This window comes from Microcebus murinus, chromosome 30 (assembly GCF_040939455.1).
Source record: "Microcebus murinus isolate Inina chromosome 30, M.murinus_Inina_mat1.0, whole genome shotgun sequence".
NCBI classification, from domain to species: domain Eukaryota; kingdom Metazoa; phylum Chordata; class Mammalia; order Primates; family Cheirogaleidae; genus Microcebus; species Microcebus murinus.
The window spans coordinates 2,543,601-2,566,155 of record NC_134133.1 but is presented as its reverse complement, the minus strand read 5'-3'; the positions used below and the strand labels follow the sequence as shown (position 1 = coordinate 2,566,155).

The 22,555-nt window shown below is 53.6% G+C and overlaps 1 protein-coding gene across 2 annotated transcripts in view; it reads right to left on the bottom strand.

Moving 5' to 3' along the window:
- LRIG1 (leucine rich repeats and immunoglobulin like domains 1) overlaps positions 1–22,555 on the bottom strand; it is a 108,856-nt gene that overhangs the window by 30,513 nt on the left and 55,788 nt on the right. For both annotated transcript variants that reach the window (XM_075998783.1, XM_020285355.2), the window contains exons 4-5: positions 2,508–2,645; positions 262–405 (exon numbers count right to left, since the gene is read on the bottom strand). In XM_075998783.1, coding sequence (XP_075854898.1) covers positions 262–405; positions 2,508–2,645 — 282 coding nt within the window. The remainder of the gene's footprint in view (positions 1–261; positions 406–2,507; positions 2,646–22,555) is intronic.

Sequence of the window (22,555 nt, the reverse complement as noted above, 5' to 3'; positions counted from 1 at the left end):
GTCTCACTCTGGAAAATGGCTAGGAAGCCCGGCGTGCACAAACTAGTGGATCCTTTTCTCTCTGGCGCAGCCCACGGGCACCAGACCCAGCTCCTAATTTGCTTTTATTAGGTGTTGCCGTAGGGCCGTTAACGATAGTTTGTGCTGAGCTTTACCAAGGGGGAACAAGGAAGGGGGCGCATTTGGTACGAGGTCCATGGGGAAATCTGGCCCCCATAAAGTCTGGCTAGCCGTAATTAAAGCGCGGGTTTCTGTACTCACAGCTGTGTCAGCCGGGGTAGCTTGAATGCTTTTACAGGAAGCCGGGTGATCCTGTTCTTGCTCAGGCGGAGAGTCAGCAGCGACCGTGACAGGCCATCAAATGCTCCGGACTCCAGGGTGCCGATCCGGTTGCTCGCCAGGTTGCTGGGATGGTTCAGGAAAGAAAGCGCCGTGGTCCGGAGGAGGCCTTCCTCGTTTCGTTACAGACACCAGACCCAGCCGGGTCTCCGGTGGGAAAACAAGGAAAGACACACCCAGAGGGACAGGTCTCCAATGAGATGTGTATCGTCACGAGGCTTCCAGATGGAGAGCCAGAGCAGCGCAGGCCTCAGGACTGTCCCACCGAGGCCGCGGGCAAGCCTCCGTGCAGCCTGGAGCACCCCGTCCTCGTGGCCGGGGGGCCACCCCGAGAGGGTGGCGTGGACATCAAATACCTCCGTGCCCAGCCCCCCTACACACCAGGAGCCTCCTGCACGGCCCCTCCCGCACCACTCTGCCCACGGCCGAGGAGGAAGGCCCTAGAAAGCAGGAGGTCAGCCGAGAGCCAGGTTGGAGTCAACTGAATAATGTGGGGAAACGGACTTTAATTTTGAACTGGGTCTCCCCGAAGAGAATTACACAATACATGTGCGTAGGTCAATTCATTGTGATGATTTTAAATGCCCCAGAGAAACACTCTAGCTGGAGAGCTGCACAGAGTCTCTGGAGAAAACGAGCAACACTTCCGATGTGCCCACGCTTAGGGGGTGATGCACGTCAGGGCACCCACTGCCACAGCACAGAAAACACAGACTGTCCCCAGCGTCTGATCTGTGCTTCTCACTGCATGCAAATTATGAGAAAAAGAAAAGAGAAGAACAATACGGTATTCCTGGGAGAAGTTACCTCCCCGCCAACACCTCTCCTCCTGTCTCACCCAGACAAATAATACTTTTTTTTCTCTCTCTCTTTTTTTTTTTTTTTGGCCTACATGGAAAGGCGAAAGGCCAGGGAGAATTCTCCAGCACAGGGAGTGGAGAGGCGCGAGGCCCTTTCGTCTCTCCACCAGGCAGTGGCCCAGGACAGGGCACATGAGGGCTCTTCGCAGATGGGGCTGGACTGTTTGTTCTTCACACTCGAGATTAGAGGAGAACAGCCTGAGTGATGAAGACACACTGCCCGCAGCTGCCAAAACAGAGTCCCTCCTGCTTTCTCGCAGGGAGAAGGTCAGTGCAGCTCGGCCGAGCAGCTGCGGTTTCTCGTCCCAAGCAAGCAGGTGGCAGCTGGGGACACCTTTCGAAAGACCCTACTGGGGGCTTTGCCATGGCCAAGGCCTCCTGTTCCCGAATTCTGGAGTCTTGGTGCAGCCTAAGAAAGAAACCACTCCTCTCCTTGGGGATCTTTACTTGGAAAATCTGTGTGCCAAGCCCCATCATCCTCCCTGAAAAGACAGGTCACGATGACCCCCAAATGAGCCTTGAAAAGGATTTCCAAACTTGCTCTGAAACGGTAATAATATGGGGAATAAAAACTACCTGTAGGTGGAAAATGTCTCTTTAGCCTGAATTTTCAGTTTCTTTCCCAAAGCAGTACTTCCCTACCAACAAGTAGTGTATTAAGCAGGTTTTAACGTTTTTCCTTCTTGTCTACCATCCATTGTGTGTGAGGTGGGGCATTAACATGGGTAAGACAGAAACAGACCAAAAAAAATCTAAAAAGTGCTAAAAGTCTACAGACTAGAGCAACGGCCCTCCCCCAGAACCTAGCGACTTGCTTTCACAGCGCAGGGTAAGCACTGGCACGCTGAGCCTTGTCAGAGCCTCCCCCCGCAGGACCCTGCCTGCCCTCCAGCCCTCTCTGGAAGCTTTCCTGGGAGGCAGTCTGGGGAACGGGAAAGCAAGCAAGCTCTGTGGTCAGGACAGACCGCATCTGAATCCCAGACCGTCCTCTCTGAGTGGCGAGTCCCTTGGACAGGCTGATTCACCTCCCCCTGCCTCAGCTTCCTCATCTGTCTGTAAGCGGGGAGTGGCGCTGCGGGATTTGGAAATGCTGCATCAACAGGCACACGGAAGGAGACAGGTCACGGGCCCCTGCCCCCTGCCCTCTGCCCTGCGGAGGCAGCCAAGGCCTGCGGCTTCCCCAGCGACTCAGCCAGGCCACGGCTGAGCAGAGAAGGAACCGTGCGCGCTGCATCCAGACCTGGGTGCTGGGGAAGCCGCCACCCTGCCCGGAAGCAGAGGGACAGACAGCGGAGCACAGGTACTTACAGCTCCTTTAGGGGCAGCCCGTGTGGAAAGCAGGAACTCCGGACCTCTGTGATGTTGTTTGAACTCAGATCCAACACCTCCAAGGAAAGGAAAGCTTTCAGCCGGGTCCCCTCCACGCTGCGAATCTTATTGTGTTGTCTGAAACACACCGAGGGAAGCAGCTCAAGCATTTCGTTCTGCAAAGTGACTACAAGAAACTATTATTTCCCTCCTCATCCACCAGTTCTTTTAGATACTTTCTTCCTAGTTGTTTTGCTTCTTCATAAAACTACAAATGCAGTGATGCTTTTAAAATGGCATCTCCTGTTCATGTTCCCATCGAGTCATTACCCGCTGGCTGGGTGCTGGGTAGAATATGTTGCATTTTCGTGCCTGAGACAAGTGTGCCTGTCAAGGTTCTGCGAGGCCTAGGCCGCTCTTCTCAAGGGCAAGGGCGCAGTGGTGACACGAAAGACCACGCGAGACCAGCATGACGCGACCAGACCCCCCGATGCGTGTACCACAAAGGGTGAGCCCAGCGCAGCCAGACAGCTCCGATCCGACTTTCACATAGAACCTTCGGGGCCTGGGCCAGCCCTGTCACCTCCGAGAATGTAGGCACCTGAGCCCAGAGTTCACGTTCATCCAACTTAACACGTCACTTTGCACATTTCACCGACGCTTACCACATAGCAGGCACAGAGACAGACACGAAGGATTTAAAAAAAAAAAAAGAAAAAGATGACAAAATCCTAACAATCTACAAAGGCAGAGTGGAGCTCACTGCTGGGTCTAATTGGAATCGAATCCCCTAAACCTTCTTACTCTAGCCCTAATTGCCTCGGTTTTCTCATCTGGGAGATGGGGTCACAACCCTTAATTTCGGGGCATGGATGATCCAACCTCAAGCCTCGCTGAAGTGCCGGCAGACGTGCGGTGTGTTTACCACCCCTCCTGCCGAGAAAGCACCTTTAATCCTGTCTGCAGAACCCACAGTCTAACCCACCAACCAGTAGTTATTAGTCAGGAGAGGGACAACAAATGCCACCCCAGGCTGGAGGTAGCTCACACCACCCTGCTGTGGGTTTTGCTCTGCCCGGCAGGGTCAAACCACCACAGCCCTGACTCCGACATTAGCCACTTAGCAATCTGCTGGGTGGTGGCGCTAGGCCGCTGGGTCCCTGGCCCTCACACTCGGGCCAGTTCTGAGTCAACAGTGTCAGCATCTCCGGCCAATCAAAGCATTCTCGAATGCAGCACAAGTAAGCCGGGCGTCGCTTACCAAGTGGCATCTCCTTTAAACAAACACTTGACCGAATCAGTTCCAACAGGCATAAACAAGGACCTCTTTCCCAGAAGCTCTGGGGCTTTTCGGGGACTCCTTTGTTTTTTTTTTCACAAGTCTCCCAGGCCCTGAACTCAAAAATCCACTTACAAGGGCACAACTCTGCACACAGAGAACTCTCCCTAGAATGAAAGGACCCTCTCCCGTCACCTCTCCTCCCCTCCCCTCCAGAGCCACTTCCTTTGAGTTCTTTATTAAGGTCTTTAATAAAGATAGTCTCTTCAGTTTTCTGACTCCAAAAGAAAAAGAAAAGAGAAGAAAACCTTTATTATGTAAAGTATGGGAAGAAAAAGAACAAAAAATAAAGGCGACAGAGCTGAGCCTTATCCGGGAACTCTCAATACTGTGCCAGGGAGACAGGAAAGGGGTCTGCAGACAGAGGGACGGCACCCTGGCCCAAGCAGCACAAAGAGTCTCTGGTGTGGCCAGGACTTCGCTGCAGGCCGTGGGACAGCTGCAAACCCCAACACTGCCCCCGCCCCCACCCCATCTCCCTCGTCTTCCCCACCTCCCTCCTCTTTGGTCTTATACCTTTCGCTTCTTTCTTGCCAGTCTATTTATCCACTGAGCCAGCACATCCTAGGCCTCCCACTCTGGATAAAGGACGCTGTGCGGAAGACAAGCCTCTTTCATGGCTGGAGAAGGTTCCCACTTGGCCAGAGCAGCAGCCACGGAGATGGGAACAAGGGTGTGTGGGAGTGAGGGCCACAGCGGCAGGGTCCGAGAAAGGAGCCAGGGGCCTTCAGTCCTGCCTGGGAGAAGATGTGGGGCAGGTATCTGAGGGTGGGATGCTGGGCCTGGGAGGGGACAGGCGGGGACAGGCCAGGAGCCTGGACCAGACGGCGGAGCTGGTGGGGCAGGCAGGACCACCTCAGAAAATGCCTTCCAGTCAAGCTGCGGACATCACAGTGGGCCAGGTAAGAGACGGGGTGATATGGACACAGGCACAGGGGAACAGTAACAGGACTACAGGCCACAAGAGCCGGAGGTGACAGCCGGGGGTGCACTGACAGCGATCCATCATTTTCCAGTTTGGAAGTGGAAGATAACCAGGTTAGTGGGCTGCTGCCCATATCTTCCATCCTGGCCCACTTGCGGTCCATCCCTGACCCGGCAGCCGGAGAGACCCTGCTAAAAACAGTCAGCTCAGGTGTCCTACTGAATAGGAGGAAACATGTTGAGTCATATATCTGAGAAGGGGCTAACATCCTGAATGCGCAAAGAACCCCTACAACGCAACAACACAAAACAAGCAATCCAATTTGAAAAAAGGAGCAAAGAACTTGAATAAACATTTCTTCAAGGAAAACATACAAATGGCCAACAAGAATATGAAAAGATGCTCAGCATCATTATTAGGGAAATGCCAATCAAAAACGCAATGAGGCATCATCAGGATGGCTACTGTTAAAAAAGCAAAACAACGAACGTGAGTGCAGATGTGGAGAGAGTGGACTGTTCCCCGGGCACTGTGCATGGGAACGTAAGATGCTGCAGCTGCTGAAGACGACAGTGTGGTGATTCCTCAAAAATTAAACTCAGAATCACCATATGATCCAGTGATTCCACTTCTGAGTACTGAAAGAACTGAAAGCAGATCTAAGAGACATCCGTACAGCCCTGTTCACAGAAGCATCACTCACAACAGGCAAAAGGTAAAGCAACCCAAACGTTAATCAACAGATGAATGGACAAAATGTGGCATGTACCCACAATGGAATATTATTCAGCCTTAAACTTAAACAGAAGAGAGATTTTTGACACATGCCACCGAGTGGATGAGCCCTGAAGATATTACACTAAATGAAACATGTCAGTCACAAAAAGACAATTGCCGCATGACTCCACTGACACGGGGTGTCTAAAGCAGTCAGACTGAGAGACAGAAAGCAGCACGGCAGCAGCATGGCAGAGTGGGGGCAGGGGGAAATGAAGCTGTCGTCTAACGGGTATGGAGTTTTAGTTTTGCAAGATGAAGAAAGTTCCAGAGATCCATTGCACAACATGCACGCGCTGAACACTGTTGAACTCTACACTTGATAACATGATGAGGATAGCAAATTTTATGTTATGTGTATTTTACCACAATTTAAAAATAAAACACAAGTCAGCTCACAGCACTCTTCTGCCGAATCCCAAACGATGACTCTTGCGTGTCACTCAGGAGTGAGTCCTCATGGTGACCCCCAAGGCCCACAGGGTCTGGCACTCACCTGCCTCACCTCCTCCTCCTCCCCCCACACCCCACCCCGCACAAGCACGCCAAGCCTCGGACAGTCACACCTGTGGTCCCACTGCTTAGAATGCTGTCCCCAGAGATATCCTCGTGTCTCATGCCCTCACTGCCTTCCCAACGCTATCCAAATGTCACCTTCTCAATGAGGCCCTCCCTGGCCACCTTCTCAAAAACCACAAGCCCCGTATGTGTGTGTGTGTGTGTCTCTCTCTCTCTCTCTCACACACACACACACACACACACTCTCCACCCCCTTGCCTGCTTAATTTTTCTAAAGTCCTAATTATCATCTAATATCCTCAGTATTTGCTTGTTTCTAATTCATCGTCTCCCCCGGCCCCCATGTGGCTCCCCCAAGGCAGAGAGATGTTTCCTCTGTTCACTCTTAGCTTCTCCAGCCGCAGGGCAGGGCCCACAGTCCGTGCTCAGTAACACCCGCTGACTGAACCGCAACGCGTGCACTCAGGTTGAATTCAGAAGGGCTGAGGCTGGACACAGATTTCGGACGCGCCAGCACTTCCCCAGAAGAAACCATGCGAGTAGCTGCGTCCGATGAGCACGCAGGAACATGGGGAGACGAGAGTGTGCCAGGGCCCCGTGACACCGCTGCCCAGGCACAAGCTGCGCCCGCGGCAGCTCCAGAGGCCCTCAGGGCTCCAACACTTTCATCCCCAGCTGTTGGGGACACATATGCCACCTTTCCCCCGACCCTCGTCAGTCTCTCTGCTCTAGACTGCAGCCCAGGACCCTGCCCAAACCCTTCCTGAATGCCCCATACGCACGACAGCTGACTTCGAAGCTCCGGCCCCCGGAACTCTGCACCCTTTCCTCCCCAGGAAGCAGGGCCCCGGCTGCACTGGCTGAGCCTGTGCCCCTGGCAGTCCCACCCACGGCCAGGCGGTCCTTGCCTGTCTGGAGCAGCGTGCACCAGTATGCCGTGTCGCTCTGCCCAAGTTCAGATCCCAGCGACGCCACCACGGGCGTGAGCCTGGGAGGAGCCCATGTGCAGAGCGGGGTGTCAAGTCCCTGTGTCCCACGGGCTGATGCGACCTGAAACGTAGCAGTTGCTCAAGAAAATGAACTCTCATGTTCAGTAGTCATGTTGTGCCCTCAGAGCCAGGCCCAGGGTCTAGTGTGTAGAAGGTGCTGGAAAGAGAATGAATAAAATTAATGAATGACTGGTTCTTATCTACTCCTCTGCCGCATTTCAGTGCAAACAAGCAGGCCCGGCTCCCCTCTTGGGCTGACTCAGAGCTCTTACTCTGAGCTCCACGCGTGAGACAGGCTTGCTGCTCTAGCCAGAGTGTCACACCTGGCCACTGGGAAGACCAGGCTGTCTCGGGGAGCCATGCTTCAAAGCAAATCCCAGACTGTAGCTTCTGTGGGACTCAGGCTGGCCAGAGACCCGCCAGATCCCCAGCCAGCCAGACGGCAGCCCCTTCCTCACTCCAGTGGCGGACCCGGCTCACGGAAGCCCACCACTCCCGGGGTAGCCTGCCAGTCCAAGCCATCCCCTCAGGGCCCCTTCTATCAGGGCTGAGGACACAGCAAGTGCTCAGACCCGCGGGGGCCCTCCTGCTTCCTGCCTGAGCGTCCACGGCGGTGGCAAGCTGTCTGCTGCCCAGGCTGACGCCGGCATTCCATTTTCAGGAAACGGTTTTTAAGTCCACCTGCAAGCACAGGTGGACATCATGCCCTTCCTTTAACGTGACTGTGCAGGTCCCAAGAACTCCTCTTATAACCGCTGAATAGCTGATCTGTAATGAACATCTATCGTGTATACAGCAGGCCCTGGGCAAAACATCAATGAAATCATGAAGCAATCAAACAAGGTAGGCACTACTTTTATTATCTCTACTGGTGGTCCCCCACTCACAATGGTTCGACTCAACAATTGTCTGACTTCACCATGTACAGTCGGTAGAAACCATAAGCTATACGATCATTCTGTTTTTCACTTTCAGTACAGTAGTCAATAAATTGCATGAGATACGCAACACGGTATTATAAAATAGGATTTCTGTTACATGTTTTTGCCCAACTGTAGGCTGACGTAAGTGTTCGAAGCACGTTTAAGGGAGGCGAGGCTAAGCTATACGTTCAGTAGGTTAGGAGTATTAAATGCATTTTCGACTTGCGGCATTTTCAATTCCGACGGGTTTATCAGGACGTGATGCCACCCAACGTCAGGCAGCGTCCGTACTTAGATGCTTGAAGCAATGGAGGCGCAGGGATCTGCAGGAACTTGCCTGCGGTCGCACAGCTGGGACGCCAGAGGAGCATGACGCTTTATCCAGCCGAGACGCTCTCCTGGCAGAATTTTAAGGGAACTACCCCAGATTCCACCCAGAAGCCTTCAGCAGAGCTGGCTCTTTCTTGGTCACCTCGGCCAGGTGGCCCAGCTTTTGTACTGGTGTCCCAGAGTGCTGCGTGGGTAGCAAATACACACAAGGCTGTGCGTGACCAACCTCAGCAAAGAAGGCAGAGAAAATGAAAGTTCTTACTCTGAGGTTCTGGATGGAAAGAACAGAAGAGTTTCTCTGAGATCTTAGCAGACCTGAATTTGAGGGAGGAACTGCAAAGGGATCCATTTAAGTTTACGAAAAAGCGTGAGGATGGTGCGGGGTGAGAGGAGAGTGTCGTGCTAGGAATACTTCTTATTGGCCTCGTCAAACGAACAGTCCAGCCTTTCTCTGCAACCACACAAAACTAGTGACTCTGCAATTACAGGGACCGGGGGAAGTGTGTGGTGGCCAGGTCACGTGGCATGCGTGTCAGTTTACCCCCTGGGCTGCCCTCCGGAGCGAGGAGAACTTAATACAGCAGAAGTCTATTAAACCAACACCTGTTAAAGTCTTCAAAAATAAAATCGGTCTTCAAAGGCAGAGAGCAGGCAAGATAAGCTCTCCCCACTTGGCTACATTTTCAGAGCCAATGTTAAATTAGACAGTGAAACAGATGGAGGCATTTGAAACCAACATTTAAAACTTTTTATCATAAGCGATTGTTCCACCACCGTTCTGGGAAAGCCTGGTTCACAAGGTATTCCCGTTAGTGGGAGAAAAGATCTCATGTCACAGATAACAGCCAGGAAGAAAGGGCAAGATCAAAGGCACAGGGCCAAGGTGGGTCAAGTGGGTAACCAGAGTTCCTGAAATTATGCACCTACTGTCTATACCAGGGGCCAGGAAACTTATTCTATAATGGACCAGATGGTAAATATTTTAAGCTTTGTGGGTCCTACAGTCTCAGTCATTACCGCTCAGCTTTGTTGCTGTAGGGTAAAAGTGGCTACAGATAATATGTAAATGAATAAGTGTGTCTCTGTTCCAATAAAACTTTACTTATAAAAACAAGTAGTGGGCCTAGATTTGGCCCCTTGCCTGTAATTTGCTGACCCTGTCAACACTATGGCAACGGGTTTGGGTTTCTAGGGCCAGGGACCTAGATTCTAATTCCAGCTCTGATGCAACTTTGGAACTGTATACAAATCACTTTCTCTGCCTGGTCTAACCACCTGCAAAACGAGGCTCAGTACCTCTCCAATGCAGAGCAAGCCCCCCCATTCTCCCTCCAGAGCCACGTCACACATCACTAATCACAATTTCTGCCAACGTCTTTCCTACCTCTTCAGAAGGTGAAATGGAACGTGAGTCTACATCACTATCATGTTCCTCAAAAGATGAGCCAGGTTCCTTGCTGGAGTCTGTGAAAACAGGGTTACCTTACAGAAGACACAGGACCCACACTGCATGTCCTTCCTCTCTGTGGTTCTGCCAGTTAGTCTGAAGCAGACTGGAGCCGGCCAACTCACTCCTAGGTCTAAGCAGGTCTGCCTCCGTCCTCCCAGGCTCCCACGTGACGCACGGAAGGCCACACTGGCAGCTCCTCGAGTGTGGACACCCACCAGAATCAGCAACTCTTCCGTGATTTTACTTCAAGATCAAACTTTTGACATGCCTTACTTAACAGATCAACAAAATCCAAATTATAGCTCTTTGCCTGCCCGGATCCTCCGGCTAACAGGCAGTCTCAGCTCGCCCTGGAACGGGAAGAGACTGTGACCCGCCACCCAACTCCGCACCCTCGGGCTCTGAGCACCCGCAGCACCGCGCCCACCCTGGTGCCACTCTGGAGTTCCCGCACAAGCTCTGCCCTGCACACCCGACCGTTCTGCCCACGCACGGCGGACACGCAAAGGCCTGATGGAGACGAATGCAGGCACGTGCAAATGCACACGTGCCATCTAAGGCTACGGTGTAGCTTAACATGCCATGCGTGGACGCATACAACGTGAGACTGTGTGAGCTCCTGACATTATTTAATTAATTAATTTATTATTTATTTGTTTATTTATTTATTTATTTTTGAGACAGAGTCTCACTTTGTTGCCCAGGCTAGAGTGCCGTGGCGTCAGCCTCGCTCACGGCAACCTCAATGAACTCCTGGGCTCAAGCGATCCTGCTGCCTCAGCCTCCTGAGTAGCTGGGACTACAGGCATGCGCCACCATGCCCGGCTAATTTTTACTATTTTTAGTTGTTTGGCTAATTTCTTTCTATTTTTAGTAGAGACAGGGTCTCGCTCTTGCTCAGGCTGGCCTTGAACTCCTGAGCTCAAGTGATCCTCCTGCCTTGGCCTCCCAGAGTGCTAGGATTACAGATGTGAACCACCTCGCCCGGCCCCCAAGATATTATTAATTATGAAATTCAGCGCAGGGCACAGCAGCCCTGACCTAAGGAGGTATATTGTACTACTGTATGTGCCAAAAAGTGCTAACCATTTCAAAAACATCCATGAAGATGATGATTTGATGATTTCTCCTTTGTCAAAATCCACAGCACTACCGGACAGGCCCTATGGCCAAGTGCTGGCAGTTGTTTTGTTTATAAACATTTTTATTGCAATATAACAGTTATACCGAGAAGTGCATAAATGATGAGTATAGAGCTCAATGCATTTGTACAAACTGTGCACCCATGTAACCACCTCTCAGGTCAAGACAGAGGACATTTTCAGCACCCCAGAAGCCTCTGTCCTCTTGTCATTTTCCTTGCTGTTATTCTTCCCAAAGGAGACCTCTAAGTTTTGCCACTCATGATTTTGTCTGATTTTGTTTATTTTTGTGCCGTATGGACACAAAATTGTTCTATATATACTCTTCTGTAACTAGCTACTTTCACTCAGCATTGTTAGTTCCACCCGGGTTGTTGCATTAGCAGTAGTCACTTCTTTTTTTTTATTATTTTTATTTTTTCCCTTTAAGCTCTGTTGGACTTGAAGTAGTTAATTCTTTTCTGCCACTGTATAATATTTCTATTGAAGGAACACAGCAATTTATTTGTTCTTTCTATTACTGATAGACAGAGTTATTTTAGTTCAGGCTACTGCAAAAGTCACAGCTATGAACATGGACATGTCCTCTGAGCGTGTCTTTGGCATGTATCTGCATGCATTCTGGCAGGCATCCAACATCCAGGCATGGGGCTACTACACAGGTCATCAAGTGTTCGTATGTTCAGCCCGTAGAGACTGCTAGGTTTCTTTCAAACCAAATCCCCCAGGGCTGAAATGAACCTGAAAACCAACTGACCCAAGTGAGCCATATTCTCAGATGCTACTGCCCTCGTGGGTCCCTTCCTGCACCCCTTCCCACAAGACAAATGAGGAATACAGCCTGGGGCCACAGAACATGGCCAGGCTAGATCTAATCTTGTTCAGGTGTCAAACAGAATTATTGTAATATTTTTTAAAAAATAAGTCAGGGCCTAATAAGCACCAAAAAAGAAAAAAAAATAGAATAATTCTAAGTCCCTAATTGGCAAGAAACATGAACGCACCCAGTGCTAGGACCAGTGCCCATATGCAACTTGAAAATGAGGATGAGATTTTTCAAAGAACAAGGGAGTGCAGAAGAGCTTTCCTAAGCCAACTTGAAGAAAAGTCTCCCTTCTCAGAACGACCCAAAAGCGTCGCCCTCTCACTAGCCTGCTTTACGTCCATCTTCTTAAAAACAAAAACCAAAATCATCTGTTCTGTTGCATAAATTGATCGTTTGCCCGAAGAAACTGCTATCTCGTAAGAAACGGCCCAGCCTGGGTTGTTTGCTGGACAGGAAATGAGAATCGGAATGAGCAGGTCTCTCTCTCACTCGCTCGCTCCCTCTTCCCCCTGCTGCTGGTGAATCACCAGTTCCCGGGGGAATTTTGGCAGATTCTCAGCCTGGCTGCAGATGACGTTCCGGATCTGTTTATTCAGGTGGAGATGGGATAAAAAACAAGAGCAGCCCAGTGGCGGGATAAACAGCCAGGCAAGGTCAACCCCTTTGAAGGCAGGACTGGGCTGTGTCAACCAAGCTCCCAACCGTTCACTTCCTGGAGGGCCACTCTTCCCTTGGGGTCTTCAACGAACAGTCTCCATTAACTCCTTGCAAAGAAGACCTGGTGTCCCACCCCATGACACTGCATGGCATGGCTGCAGGGACCTGGCTGCAGCAGACCCCACTTGGTTGTCCTACCCATCAGCTCACACCCATCGAGCTGAAAACCCTGGATGTAAAACAAAGAGATCTAGGGACAATCGAGAGCCAGTCACCACTGTTCTGACGAGGGTGACCCAACCCAGGCATGACTGGTCATCAGGATCCAATCCTGAACCATCGGAATGTCCTGCGTTTCATTTTAAGATGCACAAATAAAAAACAGTAACCATGAAAAGACCTCCTAAGGAAATGCACATTGTTTCGTGAAAGAAAGCCATCTGAAAAGACAACCTACTGGACAACTGGATTCCAAACGTATGGCCTTCTGAGAAGGACAGATCTATGGAGACAGTGAGAAGATCCGTGGCTGCGAGGGGTTGGAAAGAGGGAAGGATGAAGAGTTGGAGGAGGAATGTCCTGGCAGTGGCACTAGTTTCTGTCATCCTGTAACAGTGGACACATGTCACTATATTTTTGTCAAAACCCACAGAATGTACAACACCAAGAGTGAACGCTAAGGCAGACTATGGACTTTAGTTAGCAATAATGTCAAAATAATATCAAAATACTGACTCATCAATTCTAACAAATGTACCACACTAGCACAAGATATTAATAATAGGGGATGGGGGGAGGGCACATGGGAACTCTCTGTACTTTCCACTCAATTTTTCTGTAAACTCGAAATTGCTCCAAAAGTCTACTAATTAAAAACAAAACAAAACAAAACCTCCTAAAGTATTAAGTGGTCCTGAGGTCTTGACATGAGTAGAATGTAAGCTGCACTCGGACTAGAATTTTTTAGCCTTATTTACTGCTATATCCTCGGCACCCAAAACTATGCTTATAACATAAAAGGTGCTCAATCAGTATTTGTTGAATAAACAAATGAATTACAACTTCATTTCCATCTCTTGCATTGACCACAATAAAACCGAAGCAAGGAATGCTACTCAGGAAAAAAAAAAAAAACACTCTGAAGCAGGACCATGCAATTACAAATTTTTTAAAAGGAAAAAATTAAAGGTATAATGTACGGTTAAAATATTTTTAAGGTAGAGAAGCTGATAGAGCTATTTAAAAGTGTCAAATAGAATGGACTTTCAAATAGAAAGGATTTTGGAGTTCCTGGTGCATTTCCTGTGCTCGATGTAACCCCAAACACCGGCATTCGCTGACTAACCAGGGCAGGCGACGGCTGGCAACTGTTCTCGCCCTAAGCTGGCTGACAGCCCCCTCGCCCCACCCGGCTGCAGCTGTGCCGGAGAGCAGCAGGGAGGAGCGGCCCAGGCCCGGTCTGCACACCCCCCCACACACCTCCTCCGGGAGCCCCCGCCAGACACTGCGCCCCAGGAAGCTGTGCAGGCCACATCTGGACTGCACTGCCGGGGAGAAGGGCTGTGCCATCCTGACACGGGCAGCGACCTCCCGTGAGGACGTGAGAAGTGGGTTCCGTGTCTACAGGGAGATACTCTGTCCTGGCATCTGGGCAGGGCACAGCGGTAACAGTCAGGCCAGGAGGAAAAGCTGGGAACACTGAGTCCCTTCCCCCAGAACTCCCACCCACAAAGGGGCACCTCTGGGTCATAAAATCCAGTGTTTCTCTCTTCAGGCCACATGTACTCTGTTACACCTGTCAAGATAGGTGTGTCCCTGTGGTTCAGCTCTGCGCCCTGCAGGGCGGGGGGACGAAGGCCAGGACACAGACCATGAGTGGAGAGTGTGGCTTCGCCAGGCCCTGAGGGGCTGAGCTAGTTTCTGGCCAAGAAAACTGGAAACGGTGGAGAGACGGCAACGATCTTGAGGGATGCGAGTAACCCTTAAGGCCATGGATGAACCCCAGAAATTGTAACCAAGGAATGTGTCCGTCCATGCCACCCCCCTTGGAGGACGTGAAGAAGCTGCCGTGAGTAGTTTTCCTCCGAGGAGGGCCACACCGGTAGGGTCGGCTGGGAAGGGCCCAGCCCCAGGAGTGTGAAGTGACAGAGCCAAGCGAGGCCACACCCCCGCCAGCTTCCCGAACCGGTGGTCAGCGGCTGGGGGAGGGGCCACCCAGGAGTGGAGTCCAGGACCGACGGGCTCTGCCATTAGCTAACGTGGTCTCTGTCCTTCCGACCTCACCAAGCAGGACCTGAACAAACAGAGCCACCGAGGAGAAACGAAGCGGTGACCTCACTCGGAATTCCCGCAGGGAACACAGCCTCCTCCTCACGGCTGCCCTCCCGTGTCAGGCTCAGACGGGGAGCGGGCTGCACTGCTCCCGCGCCGGGAGACCGTCCACGCCACCACGCTAAACCAAACCCTGGGCACACGGCTCATCAGGTCACGTGACTGCCGCTCTATAAAAGACACAGGCGGGCAAAAGGGAGCAAACTCGACACGTTGCTCTCGGATCTGATGCTAATGGAATTTCTCCCCGCCCTCTATTTTGCATGTTACTTTAAGGTACTTGTCAATTACGTGACTATTTCATATTTACGAAGCAGGGAAAGCAAACTTAGAGGCCGAAATTTGGACCCTAACCCTCAGGTGTGGAAAGGCCTCCGCCGCGTGGTGGAGCGCTTTCTGGGGTGGGGACGGCTCAGGGCAGCCTAGGCGGCTCAGCCACCCCTTCCCCGGGCGCCAGGAGGGCCTCGCATGCAGAGCCCGCGCCCGAAGCCCCTGCGCCCTCGCACTCCCAGGGCACATAGCCTGTTCCGGGGGGTGGCAGCTTCGAAGGGCCTTGGTCGCTGGAGCCTGGGGCTCTGGAGCCTCCAGGAAACAATCCCGTTCCAATCCGGTTCCGACTCTGCAGTCGGCTGCGCGGGGCGGTGTGTCTCCCAGGGAGCTTCTCCTGCGCCCGCCACGGAGGCGGCCCCGCCACGTGCGCCCTCTCCCTCAGTACAAGGGGAAGCCACAGGAGCAGTGGCACGACAGCAGGGACAGAGAGCAAGTCTGGCGCTGTTGGTGCCCACGGCTCCGGCTTCACTCGCCATGGCTGCCCTCATTAACCCCTGCGACAGCCCCAGAGGTGGCGGCTGTCCCCAGCCCAGCGCACAGATGGGGGTGCTGAGGCGGGGAGGGCGGCTGTCCCCAGCCCACCGCACAGAAGGGGGTGCTGAGGCGGGGAGGGCGGCTGTCCCCAGCCCACCGCACAGATGGGGGTGCCGAGGCGGGGAGGGCGGCCGTCCCCAGCCCACCACACAGAAGGGGATGCTGAGGCGGGGAGGGAGGCTGTCCCCAGCCCAGCGCACAGATGGGGATGCTGAGGCGGGGAGGGCGGTTGTCCCCAGCCCACCGCACAGATGGGGTGCTGAGGCGGGGAGGGCGGCCGTCCCCAGCCCACCGCACAGATGAGGGTGCTGAGGCGGGGAGGGCGGCTGTCCCCAGCCCACCGCACAGAAGGGGTGCTGAGGCGGGGAGGGCGGCTGTCCCCAGCCCACCGCACAGATGGGGGTGCTGAGGCGGGGAGGGCGGCTCGCTCGCTGCGGGCCACGTGGCAGGAGCTGCGCAGCTGTGACGTGTCCCCACTCCCACCGAGGTCGTGCAGCTGCCTCCTAACGGGAGCAGGCGGGAGAGTCGCTGGGGAGGAGAGCTTCTCTGGACAGCACCCCACCTCCCCCTCGTCTCTGCGTGGACCAGGGAGGGGGGGCACCCGCTGGGGCCACACCATGGGAAGACAGCAGAGGTGGCACATCCCAGCACTAGCCGCTGCACATCCTCCCCCACACCGGGGGCCCACACACCTCCACACCGCCCAGGCCCTCACGGTTGCCGCAGAGCCCAGCCAGACCACCCGTTTATATCTTAGGTGGCTGGCGCAGTCGGCTTCCCCATCCCTAAACAGGTGGGTGACAGGGACTCTATTTCCGCAGGCATTCTCCAGAGAGCAGGGGGAACCTGCTCACCTACTGCTCTCCGCCGTGCCAGAGAAGGCACCTCTACCCCACACTCGGAGAGACTAAGTCCCTGGTCTGGAGTCGCCGGCTCACTAGCACGGCGGCAGCCCGGTGTCCTCCAACTCCAGGCCGTGCTGCTCTAAAGCAACAGAGGCCAGAGCAGCGGGACCGGGCAGCCCTGTGGCTGGAACGCAGAGGGAGCGCTGTGGGTGCTGGGACGCTCAGGTTGCCTCGGAGGCCACAGCAGGGCCGCTCACCTCTGCCAGCCACTGGCACATGCCCCGAGGCCCGCGTGCCAGCTTCCTGACAGCTCTGCGCTTCCAAGCAAAGAAGGACGCTGTTTCAGCACTTGGCGCGGCCTCCAAGGCGAGACCCTCCCCTCTCTGGGGAGCGACGCCACTGATGTGCCTTTAAAAATAAAACCAGGCCTGCTGCCCGCCCCTCCGAAAGGCTTTGATCCCCCAGTCATGTGATCTAAGATATCTCTCACCACCAGTTTCCCAAGCACTTCGCATATGATCTAAATGCACTCTGGGCGGGGTGAGGATGTGGACGGGCGGGATTAAGGAGTTGGCCTTTTACTGCAGCCTTCTGATCCACCCGGAGACGATAAGGCCTGCTGCAACATCAAAGTGGCACTTGTCTCCAGCAGCGCCGCTCCGCGCCAGAGCCGCCGTCCCCTCGCCGCGCCTGTCCCGCGTTCCCGCAGCAGCCAATACTTGCTGCTTCTTTCTCGGAACCACAAACTTCGTGCCTCTTGTTTCAGGCTTTTAAAAATATCTCTTCACGGACTTATATGCAACGTGTAAAATTACAGAACGTCTAGAAAAAACAGAGAAGATGCTTGAGATCTGGCGCTAGACAGAGTTCTTAGACCAGACATTAAAAGCACAATCCATAAATGGAAAGAATCAACAAACTGGACTTTGTCGAAATTGAAGATGTTTGTCCTGTGAAAGACCCTGTTAAGATGACAAGGCAAGCCACAGACTGGGAGAAAATATTTTCAAACTATGCATCCAACAAAAAACTAGTATCTAGAACGTATAAAGAACTCGCAAAACTCAAGAGCCAAACAAAACAGAACAACATACAACGAGCAACACAATTAGGAAATGGGCAAAAGGAATGGATAGGCATTTTACCAAGACATTGACAGATGGCAAGTAAACTCGTGAAAAGATGCTCAACCTCACTGACCATCAGGGAAATGCAAAGTTAAGTCACACTGAGGTATCAAAAATACAGTATCAAATACCGGTCAGAACACAGAGAAACTCGTCACCCACACATTGCTGGCAGGAACGTAAAATGATACAGCCATCCTGGAAGAGTCTGGCAGTTTTTTTAAAAAACATGCGACTACCATACAACCTGTTGATTGCACTCCTGGGCATTTATCCAAGAGAAATGGAAATTTATGTTCACACAAAAACCCATACATGAATGTTCAAAGCAGCTTCATTTGTAACAGCCCAAACCTGGAGACACCCGGGTGTGCTTCACTGGCGGATGGTTAAGCAGAGTGGGGCACATCGGTGCCACGGATACAACTCTGTGACGAAAAGGACTGAACTCCTGACACACGCAACAGCCTCCTACGATGCATCTCCAGAGAATTATGCTCAGTGAAAAAAGCCAATCCCAAAAGGTGATGCCATACTGCCCGATTCCATTTATTTAAGACCATTTAAATGAAAAAGCTGTAAATGTGGAGAGCAGATTAGAGGGTGTGGGGACAGGAAGGAAGGTGTGTGGTCACAAAAGGGTGACATGAAGGCTCCGCGTTCCACACCCTGACTGCATCAGTGTCGATATCCTGGTTATGAAAAGTTTTGCAACATGTCACCACTGAGGGGGACTTGGGTTAAGGGCATATGGGGGACCTCGCTACATTAGTTTTCACAACTGCATATGAATCAACAATTATCTCAGAGTAAAAAGCTTAATTAAAACAACGACGCAAAAATGTCGTGCCACTCAGGGTGGAATGGGACCTGTCTGGTGGACTCCCAGTGGAGCCAGACAGCCCTCCTGCTGCTGTTCTACCTGGTCTCCAGCCTTCCTCCACGCCAGCAGAAACTTCCGCAGCCTGACTCAGTCCTCAGAGCCAGGTACCACGGAATGCTGAACTCTGGGGTGTCTGAAATGTCGGCGTATGTGCAAACTGTTTAATTACCTTCCACTGTGCAGGAAAGGGCCGAGGGTTTTGGACTCCTAGAGACAAAAGTGTTGCTGACAAAGCTTGGGACAGCTGGCATGGCCTTGCCTGGCATCAGGGGCTGTCATCAAGCCCTGTGTCCTCCCCCAGCACTACCTGGCCAAGGAGGAGAGCTTGCTGGACCCCCACATCCAGGAAGTGGCAGGCATAGGCTGCCAGACACCAGATCCCCCAAGTGTCATCCTCGAATTCTAGACTTGGGAGGGGTTCCACGAAAAGGATTCCAGGCCCGATCACATTTGGGAACAGATGCAAATATCCTCCCACCCCGCCTTGCAAACTCCCCCAGCAGGTCCGCAAGGGAAGGAGCTGAGAGCACACACACGGCGACACCTTTCATTCTGCTCGACTTGGCGTTTGCTAAACTGACATGACCACAGGATCCGTCTGTCATGAGACGACTGTTAGCATCCCACAGAACGAGCGCGCTAGGTGGCTCACTGCACGCGGGAAACGCCACATCTCGCGCTCTCGTTAGAGGTCAAAAGGCAGACGATGCAGAACCCAAGGAGTCCGGTGCCAGCCCGCAGAGGGACCCAAACTGTGACACATCTGCACAGGAAGCACTGAAGGGGAAGCTGGAGGAATGCTTGGCCACGGTAACCAAGTTTAAAATTCACTGCATGCATTTAGAGACAGGGAAGCAGCGCTCTTCCCAGCCAGGGGCGTGAGGAGTGGAGTTCGTCATTCTCTAGCTAAGCATCTCTCACTCCTGAAATCCACCCCGCCTCCCCTCCTCTGGAAGAAAATGAGAAACTGACTGCGCTATGACGCAATGATCTTAGGAGGAGCTGCCCTGCTTCTCCCTGGGGACTCAGAATGAACATCAGGGATGTAAAGGCTCTGACATGTCCTGCAGCTAAGAAAGGTGCTCACCTTCAACTCCGGGGTTTCCGACCTCCCTGCCTACAGAACACTTTTTTCCTCTCGGGGCATCCACAGACACGTGCAGACCCCAAACTCCTCCGGCAATCTTTCACCCAGGCTGCTGCTCTCCCCTCGTTTTCCTCTCGTCTCTCTGGGACCTTGGGGGGGGGGAAAGTGGGGCGTCTTCCGGCATGGGCTGGGTGCCCCCGGGGATGCCCAGCAACTCTCCATCTTCGCTTTGCAGAAAGCCTTCCCCAAACCACCCGCTGGCCCTGCAAACAAGCGAGCAGAGACTGGGCGAGCCCTTCCCGGACGCACCCTCGCCGGGTAAGAGCGGTTTCTTACCTAAGCAGACCGAGGCTTGGAAAGCTGCAGAGCTGGGACTCAAACCCAGACAAGACCCTGGGGACTGCACTGCTCCCGAGCCATGCAGCCTCTCGGGGCAGTTTCCACTGCTACTCTTTCCCTACGCCACTCTGCCTGGCTCTTCAGTAAATCAAGGCAAGTCCTGCCTGTTGGCTGAAGGGCCACCCACGCCCTCCGGGATCCCCAGCAGCCGCGGCTGTTATCGCCCATCCCTAGCTCGTCCCCTCATCTTGAATGAATGTCCATGGCCGCCCAACTAGAGTCTACCCCACACTCCACGATGGCCGTCTCTTGAGATCACCCGCTCGCCTGGCCCCCACTGACCCGTCACCCACACGCACGCACGGGACGCCTGTTACGTGCAGCTGCTGCGAGGGGAAAGTGGGTGTGGTCCCCATGCCGTCAGCCCCTCTCCCACCCGTCCCTGGAGGAGACAGAGGGAGAAGCAGATGTGACGGGTGCGCCGCCAGAGGGGACAGGACGTCTTGGGGGGAGGTGGTCAGGAAAGGGACAGCCGTTCCAGACCAAGGTAACAAGCTGAACAGGGCACAGCGCTGGGACACGGCCAGGGTGGGCTTTCGTCACACACGGTTCTGTGTGAAGTTCAAGGCAGGGAGTGGTGACAGACCGGGAAGAAATGGCGTGGGGCCAACTCTGAAAGAGCTGGGGCTCTACCCCACAGGTGAGGGGAGCCATGGAGGAGTCCTTCACTCATGTCGTCATCAAACGCACGCGGACCCTGGGGCAGCCGAGCACCAGGCACTCCACGGGCAGAGTGGGGAGGATGAGGTTAGACGGGCCCTCCGGGGTGGGGGACTGCGGAGAGGGGGAGCAGGGCCACATCTGGACACTTGGGGCCGAGGCCCTGGGGCGCCCCCTTTAAAGATGAGCTGCATGGCTCCGAGTGGGCGGAGGACCAGAGGGCTGGCCAGGATGCTCGCCCCGCTTCCATCCGGGCAGACCGCTGAGCTCCGGGCGCACGGCTCGGCTGGCCCCTCAGTGGGTTCCCCAGCAAGCGAGCCTCTGCCAGGAACGCGGGGGCCCACGATAGCGGGTCCCCTGCAATAGCAGCTCTCAACCAGAAATGTGAGTTTATTTCAAAGGACATACACCCCAGGCTAAGGAAGGGAAGCAGCCCTGTGTGTCCCTAGCCTGGTGGAGTGTGGCGACACGAGACCAGCCCCCTCCTTCTAGACACGGGGAAGAGCAGCCCAGAGAGGCGTGTTTTGTGGGAGAGCCTATGATGGGGTCTCTGGGAGGAGTGCTTTGTGGGAGAGCCTATGATGGGGTCTCTGAGAGGCGTGCTTTGTGGGAGAGCCTATGATGGGGTCTCTGAGAGGCGTGCTTTGTGGGAGAGCCTATGATGGGGTCTCTGAGAGGCGTGCTTTGTGGGAGAGCCTATGATGGGGTCTCTGAGAGGCGTGCTTTGTGGGAGAGCCTATGATGGGGTCTCCGGCACGGTGAGCACTAGAAGCCGGTGGCCGGACGCTCGTTCCCGTCGGAACACTGGCACTCACGCGGAGGAGGCCGCGTGCGCTCCGGGAAGGGACGTTTCCGCCCCATTCCCAGGGGACCCGGCATCCCACAGCCCTGCAGAACGACCCACATTCGAGACCGAAGACGAGCCTTGTTGGGTCACGTCCTGCAAGAGGACAGCGAGGGGGCTGCTCCTGCCGGCAGAGACACCACTCTGGACGTCCCGGCATCCAGCTGGAGCTGAGCACAGGGTGGCCGACGTGCCCCACCACAACGCCACCGAGGAGCGGCTGGAAGAGGGGGGCTGGGTCCTCACCACCGCGCCAGCTCCCCAAGCCTCTTGGTAGGCTCTCCGCAGAGATGACCCATGTGGCCACCAAAGCAGGGAACGCACTTCTAATCCACTCCCTTTGATGGCATATTGAATCTCCCAGGAGCGCTTTCTCACGGAGTGGGGGAAAGCGGAGACAGGCACTGGACTGCTGCTTGGAACCATGTAATTGCTCCAGAATCACCAAACCAGGGCTCTTGTTAACACACACTAGACAACAGGGACAGGGAGGCAGAGGCCAGCCCGGCGCATGAGGAAAGCCAGGTGGCGAAAGGGTCTGTCGCGGCTGTCGGCAAGGCCATGTGGAAGGGACCCCCGGAAAGTGTGCTGGGGCCTCCCCCAGCCCCGAAGCCCACACTGGCTTTCTCAGCAGGCCAGCCCTCATTCCGTCTGAAAATAACCAAACAACAATTATGAGGCAGAAAAACTTTGCTATGTACCCTGATAGCCACTGTTTTTCCACTTATTAAAAAATATACTTGATTTGGAGAAAAAGTCACATTCTAGAAAGTCCACGGGGAATTTTTTTCTCATTTCCAAAGTTCCACTCTTTGCAACTTAATCTAAGCCTCCGACTCCAAACACAGCCCTCACAAAATCCCATCACACAACTACCCAACTTGATTCTAGCACTAGAATTTTGTTATATTAGAAAACACAGTTTTGGGGTGGGATCCTTTACTTTCTATGTCATTTATTAATTTTTTTTTTTTTTGAGACAGAGTCTCGCTTTGTTGCCCAGGCTAGAGTGAGTGCCCTGGCGTCAGCCTAGCTCACAGCAACCTCAAACTCCTGGGCTCGAGTGATCCTACTGCCTCAGCCTCCCGGGTAGCTGGGACTACAGGCATGCACCACCATGCCCGGCTAATT